The sequence below is a fragment of the Papio anubis genome, chromosome 10 (genome assembly GCF_008728515.1).
Source record: "Papio anubis isolate 15944 chromosome 10, Panubis1.0, whole genome shotgun sequence".
In the NCBI taxonomy this organism is placed as follows: Eukaryota; Metazoa; Chordata; class Mammalia; order Primates; family Cercopithecidae; genus Papio; species Papio anubis.
In genome coordinates this window covers 49750078-49769849 of record NC_044985.1, presented here as the reverse complement: position 1 = coordinate 49769849, position 19772 = coordinate 49750078, and the positions used below count along the sequence as shown (strand labels likewise).

The window sequence follows — 19772 nt, the reverse complement described above, 5'->3', positions numbered from 1 at the left end:
TGCAGCTTTTCCTAGGGAGTCCAAAAATTAGCCATGAGCCTGAGAGAGTTAGGGCAGATCAGATATTGTAAGATATTGAATTCTAATTACCATTTCTAGGTAAAGCTCAATACATATAATGCTTTTAAGAATCATACAAATATATATTAATATTTTATTTTCCAGCTGCGAGTTTTCAAGTTGGCAAAATCTTGGCCAACGTTAAATATGCTAATAAAGATTATTGGCAATTCCGTGGGGGCTCTGGGAAATTTAACCCTTGTGTTGGCCATCATCGTCTTCATTTTTGCCGTGGTTGGCATGCAGCTCTTTGGTAAAAGCTACAAAGATTGTGTCTGCAAGATCGCCAGTGATTGTCAACTCCCACGCTGGCACATGAATGACTTCTTCCACTCCTTCCTGATTGTGTTCCGCGTGCTGTGTGGGGAGTGGATAGAGACCATGTGGGATTGTATGGAGGTTGCTGGTCAAGCCATGTGCCTTACTGTCTTCATGATGGTCATGGTGATTGGAAACCTAGTGGTATGTACCCACTTAAGATACGCATTTCAGAAATACATTAAGAGTATAATGGAATGGTGACCGTTCTGTCAAAAAGAAAAACAAACTATGATTATTAGTTTAAAAGTTCGTTACCTTGGATATATTATCACTTTAACAACACAGCAATATAGCAGTGCCCCTACATTTTTTATACCAAATTCTATTTCGTCAGTCACTTCATCACATTTTTATGTGAATTACAGTAGAGTATCATATTGAAGACAAGTCTAAAAGGATGTGCTGGGACCATTTTATAAATTCAGAGCCAAGGAAGACAGAAGTCTAAAAGAGGTGGAGAGAGAAAGAGCAAAATTACCATCCAGATCAGGACTAAAAAGTGGTGTCTTTAAGTGTTCGTAATGATTGTGCCGTTTCTTTGCCTCATTGTAGCATATGATATTCAATCACTCTATGTCATATGGCAGATGCACTAGCCAACCTGAGTTTGTCAGTTCTCGAATAGCTAATGACTCCTGAAATTACCCTAATAGAATAACTGATCAATCTTTCTCTCTCTTAAATTTGGAGTGTTACTGTTTATAGTATAGAAATATATAAAATATTCTAAAAGTATGTACATTCATGTGCCAGTCTCATGGAAATATGAGAGATTATTCATAAACATCTCTACTTAGTCAACAATGAATGATGAGAAATATAATAGATTAAGAAAACAAGTGTCAATGCCTATGTTAAGCTCCTGATCTTCATTCTGAGTCATAATGGTTATTTTTCAATTAACATCCAATTTAATATCTTTGTTTATCAAAAAATTATAGAATGTATTTACATGCATAATTGGAAACATTAGTGATTTTTAAGAATTCTTGTGTAGTACCTATATAAACCTGTCTTCTTTTACTCATAAATTTTAGAGTTAGCAAACCCTTAGATTAGCTCATTCAATTTCACTTTACAAATGGGAGAACTTGAGAGCAATGGAAATCATGTCTTTGTCCAGGGATGTGCTATTGAGCCAGTCACAAATTCAGATCACCCATCTTCTAATCACTATGCTGTGGTGTTTCCTTCTCATCAAGTTTTAGAACTTAGAGTTTCTTCCACACTTAAAAGAATAAGTGATTGTAATCTGCTCTTCCCTACATCGGTGTAAAATTATAATCATGTTTTTGTTGTTTTAAAGGTCCTGAATCTCTTTCTGGCCTTGCTTCTGAGCTCATTTAGTGCAGACAACCTTGCAGCCACTGATGATGATAATGAAATGAACAATCTCCAAATTGCTGTGGATAGGATGCACAAAGGAGTAGCTTATGTGAAAAGAAAAATATATGAATTTATTCAACAGTCCTTCATTAGGAAACAAAAGATTTTAGATGAAATTAAACCACTTGATGATCTAAACAACAAGAAAGACAGTTGTATGTCCAATCATACAACAGAAATTGGGAAAGATCTTGACTATCTTAAAGATGTAAATGGAACTACAAGCGGTATAGGAACTGGCAGCAGTGTTGAAAAGTACATTATTGATGAAAGTGATTACATGTCATTCATAAACAATCCCAGTCTTACTGTGACTGTACCAATTGCTGTAGGAGAATCTGACTTTGAAAATTTAAACACGGAAGACTTTAGTAGTGAATCGGATCTGGAAGAAAGCAAAGAGGTAAGATTCTATAGGTGTGTGAAGGTATGAATACATATACATATATACATATACACACATACAGATGATCCTCAATTTAATGATGTTTTGACTTAAGATTTTTTACTTTATGATAATACAAAAGCAATATCCATTCACTAGAAACCATGCTTCAAATTTTGAATTTTGATCTTTTCCCAGGCTAGCAATTTGTGGTACAAGATACCCTCATTATGTTGGGCAGTGGCAGCAGGCTGCAGCTCCCAGTCAACCATGTGATTACAAAGATAAACAACCAATATTCACCATACAGTATACTGTATTCAGTAAATTACATAAGGTATCCAACAGTTTATTATAAATTGTGCTTTTCTTTAGATGATCTTGCCCAACTGTAGGCTAATCTAAATGTTCTGAGCATGTTTAAAGTAGACTAGGGTAAGTTATAAAGTTTGGTAATTAGATGTATTAAATGAGTTTTGATGTACAATATTTTCAACTCACAATGAGTTTATCAGGAGCTAACCTCATTGTAAGTTGAGGAACATTTACAGTACATGTATTATATTGCCTGTATTTCTTATTACATATTTTCCATATAGATTTTTTGACATCATGTAAAATTTTATTTCACTGAAGAACAAAAGATTTAACTCAAGCTAATGATTGAAAAATTAAAGGGTAATATAGTATATGTGTGAGTTTTCTCATCCTTAGTAATGGATATTTGTTAGATGAATGAATGAACGATCCAACAAATAGACAAACATCATCAGATTTAATACTTACAATAACCTGGAAAGAAATGTGTTATTATGTTAACTTTTCAGACAAGAAAATTAGCTCAGGGAGCATTACGTCCCATAACTAGTGAGGGGAGTGCCAAGAGTTGAACTTAGAGCCCTTATTTACAAGTTCTGTTTATTGTTTGTTGTATCACATTGGCTCATGTACATTGAAGAGAACTTAGCAACAAGAAATATTCTTGTAGCTTCTTCAACTAAAATTACACTGCCCTATGCATTAGCCTGTTTGGACTGCCATAGCACTATACCATAACTGGGTGGCTTAAACAACCAAAATTTATTTTCTCACAGTCCAGAAATTGGAAAGTCCAAGACCAAGATACCAGCAGGGTCAATGTCTAGTGAGGGCTCACTCCTTGGGTTGCAGACAGACACCTCCTTGCTGTGTCCTCACATGGCCTGTCCTCAATGCATGTACATGGAAACAGAGAGAACTCTGGTGTTTATTCTTCTTCTTACAAGTGCACCAGCCCTATCAGAATAAAGTCCAGCCTGTATGACCTCATTTAACCTTTATCACCACCTTACAGGCCCTATCCTCAAATACAGTCATATTGAGGGTTAGAGCTCCAGCATATGAATTTTGTGGAGACAAAACTTAATCCATAGCAACCTACTTTAAAATATTAAGTTAAAAGTCTAACGGACATATAAGATAATTAACAAGAAGTCTAGGACAAAGCACCTTTACTTCCCATTTAGTATTTGGAAATCTCAAAAACAGCAGGGTGCCCACCTTTCAGGCTGTATAGTCTAAATATTTTAAAGGATTGAATACATTAAAGACATTTTATTAGAGATACAATTCTATTAGATATCACCATGTCCATTGCATTTTGATGGTTGTCCATGGAAGATACCACAGGTATGTGACATTCTTTTGATTTATTGACTATATCCCTTGAAAGACGCTTCAAGTATGTATAATGAGTCTCTGAATAATCTAGGTCATCCTCCACTTTTAGGAGTATGGGGCTAATATTGGAGCTGGAAGCAGTTGCCTTGACCCTAGCATTAGAGTTGCTTAGTTAGTTCAGGTTTGTGAGATGAGAGAAGGGAAAGAAATATAGTGTAGAGGCGTAATAGTAGATAGATCCTGTCACATTTCTATGTCTATGGAAATAGATTCAGTACAAAAAAAATAGACTGTTTTTATCAATATTGTGGACTTTTTTTACAGAATTTTTAATTTTGATGTTATGTCAGTTCAGACTTTGTTTATTTGAGTTTTCCTAAGGAATCAGATGAGGGCCAATTTTTGGAAAAATTGTTGTCTTTGTATTTATAAAATTGATTCTGAACTTCTGTTAAAATAAATTTAGTAATAGCCTAGTCTGGTTTCCTTTGTCTTGAATCTTTAGACCTATATTTAGCATTTGATGAAGACTAATGGCTACCATATGCTATCTGTTATATTAAAAAGGAAAAACACTATTTTATTACAAAGACCATCCATAAGATATACATTTTCTGTAAAAATTTGACATGATTCATACTCTTACTGTTGTTGTATATTGATCAAGGCTAAAGGAAACACTAACCTTTTTGTAAAGCAACTATCCACTGAAGCACCAGGGGTAGTTCTGTTTCTTTCTACTTCATGGCATTTTATATCTTGGAACATTGAGTTACTTGAAATTTTAAATGTTAGGGTAATAGAAGCTTTAGAGATAATTTAATGTGGTGCTTCTCAAATTGTGAGTCATAGTTTAGTTAGACTTGAGAAATCCCTTTAATAGGCCAGGGTTTTTTTTTTTTTTTAATGAAATAGTGATCCGCCCATGTCGGCCTCCCAAAGTGCTGGGAATACAGGTGTGAGCTACTGCACCCAGTCAATGAAATAGAATAGAATAACGTTAGAGCACATTGCATGTCATAGGGAGAAGTCCTGGTAAATGAAGCTTTTGCCGCCTGTGCTGAACTTTAATGTGTTGCTTGTCTAATTAGAATGCACCCACTTGGTTCATGGGCATAGTGTCTGAAGTTCAGGAGTTCTTAAGCTTCAGAAACACTGTTTCAGCTTTTTGAAGGCAGTGGTAATGAAGCCTTCCCAACCCTAGGCAGAACAGATTGCTTTCTTTTTTGGTTCCCAGAGATACAAGGCATAGAGCATAGTAATAAATAATGCATTTTCTTGACTCATGCATCTTACAAAGTACTATCATATTTTAGGATAGCTACTTATATGCGTGCATGTCTCTCCTTTTATGTGGTGACCTACTTAAACATGTTTGATACAAAGTAGACACTCAGATCAAACTTTTCCAGCTCGTTCAACTCTTGTTAATAAAACCATTTTGAAGGGCTCTCATAAATACTTTCTCTGATTAGGGCATACTTGAGATTGTCATTTTAATTCCAATTATTTTGGACCAAATTTTTCTCTTGATTCAAGATTCACTTGAGTTAGGTTTTGTTGTTTTTGTTTTTGTTAGCCATGTTACCTTGTCACTTTACACCAGCCTTCTAAGAAAGTGATAATCTCTCATCTTTTCCACATGAATTGCTGTTGAAATGCAGTTGTATCTCATCCAGATGAAATTTTGTAATTAAATACTGAAACTTCTATTTATCCCCTAATGATACATTTCAATTTCTTTTATTCATTTTTGAATCTGGCTTTCTTTTTATGTTCTTCTACAGATTACCATATTGTATCAAATTTCCTGGCACTTTTACTTCACAATTCCTTTCTTCTTGGTCAGAAATAAACCCATACAATATTGTTTGCCCTCATTGCTTCATCAGTCTCATACTGTATTCTGTTCATCAAAGTAAGGCACAAATTATGAGATATTCTGCTTTTAGAGGAATTAAGCTGACAGCAGATGCCCCAATAGATGAAGTCTTTGTTCTACATTAGGAATGCTGCCTGTAGTACATTAATCTCATCATTTTGGTTCTTTTTGCTTTAGCCTTTATTCTTTTTGCCTATTTTCATTTATTTAGCAGTTATCATATGCCAGGGAGATTAGATAATGGAGTATACTAATAAGCTATAAGGCATGATTTTCTCTCTCTCTCTGTCTCTCTCTCTCTCTCTCTCTCTCTCTCTCTCTGTCTGTGTGTGTGTGTGTGTGTGTGTGTGTATTTACAGTTGGACCCTGACTTACAATGGTTTGAATTAATGATTCAACTTTATAATGGGTTTGTCATGAGTTTGCCCTATCGTAAGGAGGAGCATCTGTGTGTGTGTGACTTTCAACCTTTAAGTATGAATTTTCATATTGAGACATATGTTACTAATGCAAAAATGTTACCTTCCGTGGCTTCTGTTTGACTAGTTTCATTTGAACATGTTATTGTTTCCATTCCTGAATTCCAGTAATGACTTATCTGCAATGCATCATTATAATACCTCCAAAATTATATTAATGCTTTGTGATAAAATTACAAGTGCCCACTGTTTATTATTCATATACTGAACATTTGTTTTTAGACATGTGAGGCCACAGTTATAAAGTTGGTAAATGGTTATACTCTGGAGCCAGATACTGGGTTATATAATTTCATATTAGCTGCTTACTGTGTGACTTTACCTATCTAATAATCAGTTTCCTCATCTCAAAAACGTGCATATGTTACTGACTGCATTTTTGGGGCAGAGTATTCAATGAGATAATAAATGTGAAGTACTTAGCACCGTGCCTAATATAGAATATTTGATAAATCATCATTATTTGTATTACCAGTTGCATGCCACACTGTTCCAGGTAAGTTTTCTTACAAGAATTACTACTAATAACATATTCCACTATTTGTCTTTTTTTGTTGTTTGCCTTTTGCTCTCTGTAACAAATTGTTTTATAAGTTTATCTGGGAATGGTGATACATTTTATATTTTCTGTATATTTTTAAATTGTTTTGATTACATTCTTGATATGGTAAGCTCCTTAAAATATTTAAGAAAATTACTTTTCTAAGGGGCATTCCAATCAGGAAATATAAACATGCAGAAACCTAAAGACAGGAAGCCAGAGGGTGTATTTGGAGACAATTAGTAGTTTGGAATTCCTGGGGCATAAATCACAGGAGCTGAGGATGAGATGTAGGTAAGGAGTCTCGGTTTCCAGGAAGCAAGAATAGACTGGTATGAAGAGATGTGCTGAGCTGGAACCTCGTATTTTTTTTGCCTCTCACATCTGTGGTGAAGTCACACCTAAGTATCCTCCATTCCAGAGCAAACTAAGGGCTGTTTTTCCTACACCTTCCTCCTATTGGTCTCCAAAAGAAGAAAGGGAATAGCATGAGTCACATTTCATCTTCTCTTTAAGTCCTAAGAGACTTCAACCTTCAAAGTACATTCAAGTAATTTGAGGAATTGTTTTCTTAAACCTCAGAAAATTTCTTGACTCATGCCATAGTAGGAATAATGATAAGCTAGAAATATGAATTTTTATTGAACATTAATAATAAAGAATGTTGACTTGGAAAGATCTGAGAGAGCTTTGAAGGCTGGGCAAAACTGCCAAGAGTATGCAAAAGACAATACAAAATCTCCTCTCCCCAAATAGAAAGTAAATTTATTTTGGTTATGGATAGTATTTTATAACATTTTTATCCTCTGAAGCACCTACCACAATGCTGGGTACATAACAGTTGCCCAATAATTTTTTGAGTTTTGGTTGATTTATATGAATACTAGATAAAGAGCCTATAAGCCTTTACTATAAGCAAATCGCTAAATCTATATTACCCCGTTTCCTAATTTATTAAATGAGGTATCTGTCCTATGATGCTTATAGAAATGTTGTGAAGCTCTAAAAGCTATTTGGAAGTTAAAAAGGTTCAAAAGTGTAAGGCGATGTCAAGAAAATTACTACTGTAATTCCATTTAAATAAAAATTTTTAAATAAGTTATTAAAGTTATACTTTTGGGAACAAAAATGGCATATTACTAAAGTAATTATAAAAGAAATATACTTGTTTTTGTGATGAGTGAGCTCTAGAATAATGAGTAAAAATGTCAGTGAGGTCCTTGTAATTCAGGTTATGTTAATAACAGCTATTGTTAAATGTTTACCATGGACAAAGTACTATTGGAGGGCATATATTGTCTCATTCAGTCTTCATGCCATAAGACACACTGTCATTCCAGCCTTAAGATGAGAAAAATAAACATATTTTCAACAAAGGAAAACTTGCCAAAGTTACACAAATAGTAAGTGGTTGGTCCTGGACTAGAATCCAGGCAGTCTGTTTCAGAGTCACACTCTTAACCACTACACTAAATCTTAATAGTGTCTCAAAATGTACTTTCTTTGGGATAGTTCTGAAATAAATAATACTATTTGTTGAAGAACTAGGTACAGGTGTCAACTATAGATTTGGTGTTAACTTCCAATCACTGCATATTGGGCACAGGTTAACAGCATAGTCTGGAGTGTTTCAGAGCCCTCCCGCTTAGTCCTGAAAGGTCCTGTTCCGCTGGTGCTGGCCTGCACTTTAGGCTGATCTGCTTCTGCATTCCACACTGATCTGTGGAGGTCTAACTCTACTTACAGAGCACTTAGTCTCCCAGAGTGTGATAGTTGTGCTTAAGGAGCATCCCCTTCTGAGTTTAAAGCTGCTGGAAGAGTCTTCCAAATCATTAGGAAGAACTTCTATGATGCATCATTAGCTTATGAGGTCTTGAGAACAGGAAAAACACTAACCCTGTCTTCCCTTAAGTCCACAGCACATACAACATATTTATTAAATGAATGAATAAATAGATGATGGGCAGTTACTTCTAGATTTCCATTTTTTCCCCCAATTATATCACCGATATATACATTTTTAAATATACTTGCTGCTTTGCTGATATTTTCCCATTTAATACTTTTATCTTACCTTATATGGGTTAAGGAACATATGACAATCCCCAACCTAAGCACATAGTCTCTAAGAGATGGCAACTACTCTCTGTGAAGAGTACTATCCATGGAACCCAAGGTCCTTCTCCATTACTTCTAATTGATCACTAGGGACTGCCAAGGCTGCGTATCTTTGTCCACCTCTCTGCATCCCCACGGCTTTTACCCAGTGTCAGACCTCCATCATCTTCCAGTTTTACTGCTACAGCCTCCAAACGGGTCTCCCCTCACTAGCGTAGTCTTGACAAAACAATAGATGGTCTTTCTAAAATGCAAATCCCGTAACAGTTCTGTCCTCTCTAACCTTTCAGGAGTTGCCCATTGCTCACAGCATGGAGTCTATACTACTTAACATGGCTACAAGTCCCTGCAAAACTGACCACAGCTGACCCCTTCATTATCATAGAATAGTACACCTCACACTTCCCCACCCAGCTATACTAATCTTTCATTCAATGGAATTCCCCATGCTTTATCAGTTCTCATCTTTGTACCTTTTCTCTCTGACAGGAATGCTCTCTTACTCCATCCTGCTTCACCTGACTCATCCTTACCCACCACATCCTTCTTATCCCAAATGTCGCTTTATTCTACCCTGTCCTTCCTAGACTGAGCGAGGTGGTGATCTCAATATACTCTATACTACTCCTATCACAGTGTGTGGCGATTGCTTCTCTGTATCTTCCATTTGATTGTGAACCGATGAGGGCAGATACTGAGTCTAGTATGTTCACTATCTTATTTTTCAAGTCCTAGTTTTGATGCCTGGCACATTTTTGGTAGTCAAAAATCAATAATCACACCTATTACAAACAATACAATACTGTGATGGAAATTGTTACATTTATCAAATAAGTACACGCCAAACAATATTCATGTGTTATCTTGTTCAGTCCTTATAACAAGGATGTGAAGTAAGAACCATTTTACAAATTAGAAACCTAAAGCCTAAGGAGGTTGGGATAATTGATTAGAGTCCATAAAACCAGTGATTGTGATTCAAACTCAAGTTTCTCTGATCCTCAGAATAGCGGTACTTTCAACTCTTTCATTATATAGATATATAGTTTATTTGCCCAGTAGACACTTATTAAGTATGTTATAATTTAACATTAAAAATCAATGTCAAAATAACATTATAGAAACTCTGTGCTCAATTTGGCAAAATGAATTTAACAATGAAAATTACACATTTGATTTGCATTTTGGTTTCTAGCTTGGGGATTATAAATGCAATTTTTCAGAATTTTTTTTCTTTCCAATTTTTTTGTATTACCATGATTTTCTATTGACTCAATATGTCTGAAATATGTTGCTTTTGTTCCCTTATATTTAATCATTGATACAAAAGTTTTTGTGTGACATATCGAAAGCAAAATTCAGAGTAGTATATTAGAGTCATATTCTTCCACCTTTACTTTTATAATGGACAAATGTTTGACTAAAGAATGGAAACAATTAACATTTTGTAAATATGAATAATCCACTGAAGACTGTCCTTTCAACATACAGCTTGATGAAGAAATCAACTGGGAATAATGTGGGAATTAATGAGTTAATATTTGAGTTTTCTAGCTGCCCTGTGGAAATGTTGAGTCTCATCACAGTGTCTTTTCCATTGATATGATATTGTTCCTTTGTTGAGAGTCTTTAATAGGGGTCATTTTAATTTTTAATATGCATAGTGTACAATAGAAATATTTACTGGTGCACAATGTACACAATGAAATATTAATACTAATATTTCTGAGGTTGTAGAGAACCTCATTTAAGCATGACTTAGGAGATGTATATGTCACAATAGTAAAATACCCAGCATTAAAATAGTACCTGTCCAGTTTTAAAAATAAGTACTTTGGGTAATATTCTTTATATATTACATTTAAATATATGTGTGTGTGTGTTTACATATGTGGTCATATGATGTATATATATTTGTATATACATATATGTATATACAAATATATATACATCATATGACCACATATTAAGTATACTTTATACCCTTAAATTCCAGATTTAATTATATTACTTATTATAAATTTAGTAGGAGTATTATAAACTCCTACTAAACTCTATAAATAAGCTCCCTATAACAAACCAAGTTTAAAAATAAAAACATAAACATTGTAGGATCAAGTCAGAGAACAAGAAAAAAAGCATTTAATCACTTACTCTCAGAGAATATTGAACAGTGTTTTCTTTGTTTTGCCTTACCCTCAAGGTCAAATCATTTACTAGAGTAAAGAGCATATTTTAAAAAGCAAGAAATTTGCATAAATCCACTGAGGAGGAAAAATGCTCTTACCATCAGGGTTGTAGTTATTAAGTGGTTATTGAATGCCCTTGTGTACAAGGCAAAGTGGATGCTTCATATACAATGTGGTCTCTGCATTCTGTCTTAATAATTTAGCTATTAAGATTTAGCTATATAATTTAGCTATTAAGATTCATGTGTGAAAATACACAGATTCTCAAATGAACTAGCCTATTTTGAAATTGGTAAAATTTAAGGTTGATTCATGGTTTAATAAATATTAAAATGGATTTTAAGAAATATTCCATTAATCTCAAAAACAGAACCAATTGCTTTATTAGTGAATAGTGAATTTCAAAATGAAATAAATTTCAATCTAAGAACAAAAAAGGAAAAATTAATTGGCCTTATTGATTTTTAAATCTATAAAAATACTTATTTGAGAACATTTTAGTTTTGCTGTTACAAAATTTCTTTAGTATTTTATCTGAATTCGTATTTTATGTGCTAACATAGAGGGGGACTCTTCCTACACATGTGAAGATCTTTTCCTTCCCTTTTTGAGTATTTAATAATAATAGTGTCACTATCCCAAACAAATAAAGAATTGGACCACTTCATCTTTTATCTCAACCATTAAAAGAATATATTCATACAAATGTACTGATTATGAAGGTTTTAATACAACTTTTTTAGCCTATGATAAAATATTTTTTAAAATAGATGACATTTAGAATTTGAATAATATTAATAACAAAAGTAAATATATTATGACTATATATTATCTCAAAAAACATATTTACAGAAAATTCTTATTTTCAAGGGTTCATGGGATATTTCTATAAACTAATCATATACTAGGGCTCAAAGTAAAGCTCAATACATTTAAAATAGCTGGCATATAGGGTTGTCCAGTCACAATGCAGTTAAGCCTGAAATTAATAATAAATTGATAGAAAGCATTCCAACCATTTGAAAATTAAGAAATTTCCTCCTAAACAAATATTGAATAAAAGAGTAATAAAATACCTAAATAACAGTTTCAAAAATAAGAACATTTTATGTCAAAATTTGTGGAAGAAGACCAAGTAGTCATTGAATGTCTTAATATTACCAATATGATTAAGAAGGAATGAAAGAACCTAACAAATACCTTTGAGAAATCAGAAAAGGAACAAAAAAGGAAGAAGATATACATAAAGAGAAAAAATAGTGAATTATCAATGTAGCAGACAATATTGGTATAACAGTTATGGTTCTTAGGAAAAAAAAAATCAGTAAGACACACAAACTTCGGTATATCAGGCAGAATCTAAGATGACCTCAATGACACTTGCCCTTGTACAATCCACACTCCATGAGTGTGGTTGCAACCTGTGGATATGGTATCACCCTGTAACTACATTACATTTATGGCAAAAAAGGGGATGATGCTGGGTGGGCCTGACCTAATCAGGCAAACTCTTTAAATGCAGAGTGATTTCTCCTGCTATCACATAGAGGAAGCTGAAAAGATATGCTCTGCCTGGCCCAGAAAAAAGCAAACACTCATATTGTAAACTGCATACAGCAGCCATGTGGCCAGGGACTATGGGTGGCCTCTAGTTGCTGAGAGTGGTTCTTGGCCATGAACTGACAGGAAAGTAGGAAGCCCAGTCTTATAATTATGAGAAATGAACTCTGCAAATGACAGTAAACTTGGAAGAAGATGCTGAGCCCTAGAAAAGAACTGGACTTCCAGCCAACACCTTGACATCATCCCAATGAGACCCTGAGCAAAGAATCCAACTAGGCAGTGCCAGACTTCTGACCTATAGAAACCGTGAGATGGTGAATGTATGTTGTTCTAAGATGCTGGGTGCATGCTTATTTCTTACACAGACATAGAAAACTAATACATTTGGCAAATAATACTTGTTAGGAAAACTCAAATGATTTTCTATGTGTAAAGAGCAATTGCAATCAAAGAAGAATACTAACACTCCAATAGAAAAATAGGCAAAAGACCAGGCACCGTGGCTCAGTCCTGTAGTCACAACACTTTGGGAGGCCAAGGTGGGTGAATTGCTTGAGCTCCAGAGTTCAACACCAGCCTGAGGATCAGATGCTGTCTCTACAAAAAATACAAAAATTAGCCGGGTGTGGTGACATCACCTGTAGTCCCAGTCACTTGGGAGGCTGAGGCAGGAGAATTGCTTGAACCTGGGAGGTCGAGGCTGCAGTGAGCTGTGATTGCATCACTGCACTCCAGTCTGGGTGACGGAACGAGACCTGTCTCAAATAAATAAATGAACAAATAAGAGTCAAAAGAGACAAGTCACAAAAAAATATAATTGGAAGACAAACCTTTAGAAATATTACTCCTAATTGTTATCAAATAAATTAATATCAAAACAACAGTAGTGTACTTTCTACTTTTCAATTTGGCCAATAAAAAAGAAGAAACAAAAGCAACACATAAAAAGGAAAACAAAACAAAAACCCATGTAAATAATGCATTATGCTGATGAAGGAGACCCATGAGATAGATACTTACAAATCTCAGAACATGGTACCTTTCAATAAATGTTTAGTAATTGAATATTTCGTGTACAGCCAATAGTGAAATTAAGAGCCCAGCTATATGTGGATGGTTTCTTTCTTTCTAAGATGGGAATAGCTATTTACTTCTCCTTGGTCAGAGATGATCAGAGGATTTTTCTTTTTATTTATTTATTTGTTTGTTTGTTTTTTGAGACAGGGCCTCACTGTCATCCACGCTGGAGTGCAGCGGCGCAACTATAGCTCACTGCAGCCTCAACCTCCTGGGTTCAAGCCATCCTCCCACCTCAGCCTCCAAAGTAGCTAAGACTACAGGCATGCACCACCACATCCAGCTATTTAAAAAAAATTTTGACCAGGCGCGGTATCTTACGCTGTAATCCCAGCACTTTGGGAGGCTGAGGTGGGTGGGTCACCTGAGGTCAGGAGTTCGAGACAAGCCTTGCCAACATGGTGAAACCCTGTCTCTAGTAAAAATATAAATAATTAGCCAGGCGTGGTGGCAGGTGCCTATAATCCCAGCTACTTGGGAGGCTGAGGCAGGGGAATCGCTTGAGCCTGGGAGGCAGAGGTCGCAGTGAGCTGAGATTGCACCACTGCACTCCAGCCTGGGCAACAAGAGTGAAACACCGTATCAAAAATAAATAAATAAATAAATAAATAAATAAATAAATAAATAAATAATAAATTTAAAACACCATTTTTTTTCTTTTTTTTTTTAGTAGGGACAGCAGGATCTCACTATGCTGCCCAGGCTGATCACAGGACTTTTCTAGCCACAGTCCCAGCATGTTACCCAGCCTGTGCAGGCCCAACAGCCACACCCACTCTGAGTTTCCTGATCCTTTTCTCCTCCAGAGTCCAGATCTGCTCCCTCATCACCTTCTCTTCAGTCCTCACATCACATCTCTCTTTGCTTTAAGACTTTCCAAATGTATCATTTCAAATTCCAAAACACTCCAAAGTCATAGAAAATTAAAGCTGGAACTTTAAAGATCATCTCCTCATTTTACATATTTAAAAAAATGGGCTAAAGGAAGAATTATTTGAGCAAAGCCACACAGAAAGCGAGAGGTCAAACCAGGTCTCAGTTTCTTTCCAGTTTATTATCGGTGGCTTTCTTTCCACTAATGTGGCCTGGGCCAGGAGAAGCGTGAAAAAATAAGATTGTTGGCTCCACTGGAGGCCATAACTTGTTTTAAAAGTTCTTGGAATAGTCAGTTCAGAAATGGTGAATGACAGATGTGGCTTGGCTGTATAAAGTAATTTACATCATCTACTTACTCCGTATATGGTTCATTTTACCACATGATAATATATGCACATATTCTGCATATATGCAAATGAAATGACCAACATACATACTTATTGTAATGATGTATAGTTATAAAATATTCATAGAGGCACCATGTTGAATTTAAAGAGCTTTAAAGTCAAGAGTTTTGTATCCCAGTTTTTTTTTAACCTACTGTTTTTTGCCAAATCAATTATATTATCCAGATCTACTTTACCAATCTGAATATTGTACTTTTCTGAGATCACGTTCAATTCCAGTCCCTCTGAGCTTCCAGTAAAAAACCTGAGTATAATTTGTCAACTTTACCTGATTGGTAGTATATGTTTTCATGTAGCAAAGCTTTCACATTTTGCTGCTTCTGTAAGCCTGGTTGTTGGTACTTAGCATTAAAAAGTCAGAACTACTAATTATTTATTTCTTGGAGAAAAAAGAAAATATTACAACTTTTCTAAAATGATTCAGTGTAACAAGATCATGCGAGTGACATCCCATTACTTTTGCCACATTGTATTGGCTAGAAGCAAATCACAGGTCCTGCCCATATACAAGGCATGACAACAGTGGCCAGAAATTTTGGAGACCATCTTAGAATTCTGTTTACTACAGACTGTCATGAAGAAAGCATGTTTGCAGACATAAAGAAGAGATTCTTACATGTCATTCAACATACTGTCAATTATTCTTCAAGTTTATAGATTAAACCTCTGAAATAACTTTTTTTAATGCCCACAAAGATACTGTCTCTTCATTTGGTATAACCCCCTCGCCCCCCAGTTACTAGTGGTGTTGGTGACAAATTCTAAACTTTAAGAGACTTTTTAAAATAATGGCTCCTTGCATTAGTTTAGTGCCAAGTTGTTTTATCTGAAATTGCTAAATCTTGAAGACTTTTTTCATTTTATCACCTTTCTTCCACTGAAATTCATGATACTAAATTCCACATAATTTTCCCTATATTCACCACACATATTTTTTCTTTCATTTGATATCTTCTTTTTAAATTTGGGCATGCATTTCCCCAAATTTTGATTCAATTATGGTTTTCCAGTACATTTTAAAAATGTTCATTTATGTATTTATTTATTTTAGAAATGGGATCCGGCTATAATGCTGAAATTGTTCTCAAACTTATAAGTTCAAGCAATTCTCCTGCCTCAGCCTCCCAAGTAGCTGAGAGTGTAGGCAGTTTTCCAATCTTTTTAAATAACATTTCAATCAAATTTTTTCATGTATCATGCATAAATTAGATGAAAGTGGAACTTCCCTGCTCAAATTAAAGCCTTCAGCCACTTAAGGCTGGAGTGAAATCTCTGCAGAACATTGGCTGGAAACACCTCTTCTGTAATATTAGTAGGACAGATGCCTTTCATTGCAACATACATACTAAATGTTGGTATAATTGTTGATTGAAATTTAGCAGTACAGTTTATCATCTGCAGATGATAGACTTTCTCTAAGTTCTAAAGTACATTAATGACTAAGCATGTAGCATTTTAGATATAATTTATACAAATTAAGTGTTTAAGCTTAATGCCTTCCTTATTTTGAAAAACTTACTATCATCTTTGAGAAGATCTTGGTGACTTTTATATTAATGTTTTTATTTATTTTAATCTATTGACTATGTAAAAAGGATTATTATTTGTTTAATTTAATTTTAATTTCTGTATTGATATTCCTTATTTAACATGCCGATCAAAACTCTTGTTGTTTCCCATATTTTGGCTAAAAACAGTTTAGTTCAGTCACTTGTGTACTTATTTCATTTGTTTTTCTTTCCTTTCTTACACTAATGCTCATTTATTTACATTATACATAAATTTCCAGAAAGAGCACTAACACTTCTCTCAGGTTATCATAGTTTATCTAGAGTAATTCATTGACATAAGCCCCGTTGCTTATGGTTTAATCTTTCTAATATTCACATGTCATTTTTTCTGATGTTATTATGATTTGAAAGTAGGGGAAAATTCTTCTTACCATTATGAGAATCAAGGTCTATCATAGGGGTTAGCCATGATGTGGCTTACCAGCCTCCCTTTGCAAAATGCTGACTTGGGAAGTAGAGCTTAAGCCAAATATGAAAATCATTTTTAAAGTCTAATTTTTAATCATATGTTGTTCCTGAAAGATGTATACACTCCTCTGGATCCAAACATTCAACTGCTCCATTTATTCACAAAATAAAAATGACATATATAAAAATATCACTTTAGACTCCTTGTGGTAGCATGGGTTCATTGTTTGGAGTGCTACATCAACGCTTTAGCATGAGCTGCACTTGTAATTCATCATCTATTGCTTCTGTTTAGTTTCTTTTTCCCCCCAGAGGACAAATATCTTAATGAATCATATAAAGCAACCTGAATTTAGTCTCTTTCTAGAAATTTATAATAGTACCTATTTAAAAATAATTATTCACACCTAATTTTATAGTTTTTTAATGTACGTGTATCCATGTGGGGGATTTACCTGTATTACATTTATTCAATGACTTTGACTTAGTCTTTACAAATACAACACTTTTTAAAGCATTTTTCAAATTCTACAAGATTAAATTACACACTTACAGTATTTTAGAATAGTGTAAATTGATTAGAAAATAAACATAACTTATTCTTGATAAGCATACCATTCAGCTGGTGAAAATACAAATATGCAGGTATACTAGGCAGTAGCCAATTACCTGAGCAATTTTTGCACATCAAGGTCATCAGTTATTGTATTTTACTGAGAAAACTGCAAGTGTCACTTTGTAAGTCCATTAGAATGAAGAGAAGTTATAATAAAAAAGCAATATGCGCCCAAAGTAATGCCTATAAAGTGTTGAAAGGGGTTTAAATAAGAGAGTAATTATTACTCTTCCACATTGATGGGAGGAAAAATCACTTTGAGAAAAAGCCAGAGAACATTAAGAAGTTCGCCTTGATTAACACACAGCTTCTATCTGTGAAAGATAAATTTGGGAGATTTGGTTGGAACTCTAAGTTGAAAACAAAAACTTCATCCATCACTAATATCTGAAACAGAGATATTAATCTATTCATTCATTCACTAAATGTTTATCAGTCATTCACCATACATACACTAAGCTTTGTGGACCACAAAGGTCTAAGTTACATGAGGCTAGAATGAGGATGGCCATTTTTATTTATAGTTATATAAATAACTATCTATATAAACAAAGAAAAGGTAAAAGAATGAACAAAAATTTCATAGGAATTTGGAATCTGGCTGAGAAAATAGTTATTTCAGAGATAAAATAAGGAAAACTGTCTTTTGATTACTGCCAATGTTTGAAATAAGTAAAAGTAAACAAAAAAAATTTGAGCCTGGGTGCTGAAAGAGTGATATTGCAGAATCAGGAATTTGGTTAAAGAAGTACGTTTAAGATTGTTTAAAAAGTCATTACTTAGATTGAGAGCATGCTAAGTTTGAACATTATTAGGCACACCTCCACTTTTCTACTGTAGTTCAGACAGACTGTAGAATATACTTATATTGCTTTAAGAAGTTTTAAAATTAATTTGTAAACATGTAGAAGATCACTCGTCTAGACCTGTGAACTTTCCAAGTGCAGATATTCCAATAGAATGCTAATAAGGGCATTTGATCATCTTTTAAATCGTCTTAAAACTTCTGAAATATGGAGTGGCTCCAAGCTCTATGCATTAAAAAAAAAAACATACCTAGAAGCATATTGTATCCATCCATTGTGACTGTCTTTGGCTTTGCCATTAATGTTTTACAATTTGGAGAAGTAACATTATTCACCAATTCCTGGATCTACAACCCACCCATGGTCCCAGTTTGTTTATAAAGTAGTCCTCATGAAATAGCAAATGTATTCAGAAACATTTAACATATTTTAAATATAAGTTAATTTAGAGTTAATATTATCTTGTAATGTTCATACAATCATACAGTTCATACAATCTTATAATGTTCTTAATATCCACCACATTCTTAAAGAGTTACCAAGGTACTATGAGTACTTACAAGCACTTGCTCATGTACTTGAAATTAGTAGTAAGTTTACTTTACTAACATTTAGTAGACAGGGTAGAGTTTGTGTGTGTCCAAATGCATGCCAACTCTTACATTGTTCAATTTTCCATTTTGATGTTATTCTCGTATTGTGTTATATCATCATTACACAATCTTGGTGTAAAGATAAAATAGGTGTAAAGAGATAAAATAGGAATGGAAATCATATAAACTTAAAACTCAGATTTTTTTTTAGTGAATTGAGACTCTAATGCAAAAACATCACAACACTATAACTCTACATGTATTTTTAAAAAGTAATTCTGTAAGAGTGACATCTTAGGTAAGCATCCTAAAAATAAATGTCTAAATAAGAAATATAAGATGAATATCTTAATATTAAAATGTATTGAACTGTTGATCTATTTGTCTTCTTCAGAGAATGTCATTTTGAAAATGTGTCAAAAAGTAACATAAGTTCTTTTGGGTTCTTGTAATTTTCACAGAAAATAGTCATAACTTAGGTAAGTCAGGTAAGTCTTTGTCTTAGAACAAGTAATTGCATGATATTACTAGTAATCAAGGAAGAACAATTTTTATGTACATGTTCATGCCAGGATTTAATTCACCTTACAATTGGATAAAACACTTATGTCCAAAGAATCAGTCATTTATGTGTGGCACTTACATGAAGATTAATTACTCAGCAACTTTTTGTTCTGCTTATTACTGACAACCTATACTGATGAAGAGTAGATTTTTATGCTAATATTCTATTATTTTGTGAGTCTTGATATAGACTGGAAAACTATGTAGGGATCAGATCTAGCAGATAACAGTTATATATATATATATTTGTACCTGAATGCCTCTCTACACA

At 34.0% G+C, this 19772-nt stretch overlaps 1 protein-coding gene across 6 annotated transcripts in view; it reads left to right on the top strand.

The window, feature by feature from the left end:
- LOC101002868 (sodium channel protein type 1 subunit alpha) overlaps positions 1-19772 on the top strand; it is a 142042-nt gene that overhangs the window by 90579 nt on the left and 31691 nt on the right. For all 6 annotated transcript variants that reach the window (XM_009182363.4, XM_031651320.1, XM_009182366.4 and 3 more), the window contains exons 17-18: positions 166-522; positions 1688-2170. In XM_009182363.4, the coding sequence (XP_009180627.1) occupies positions 166-522; positions 1688-2170 (840 nt within the window). The remainder of the gene's footprint in view (positions 1-165; positions 523-1687; positions 2171-19772) is intronic.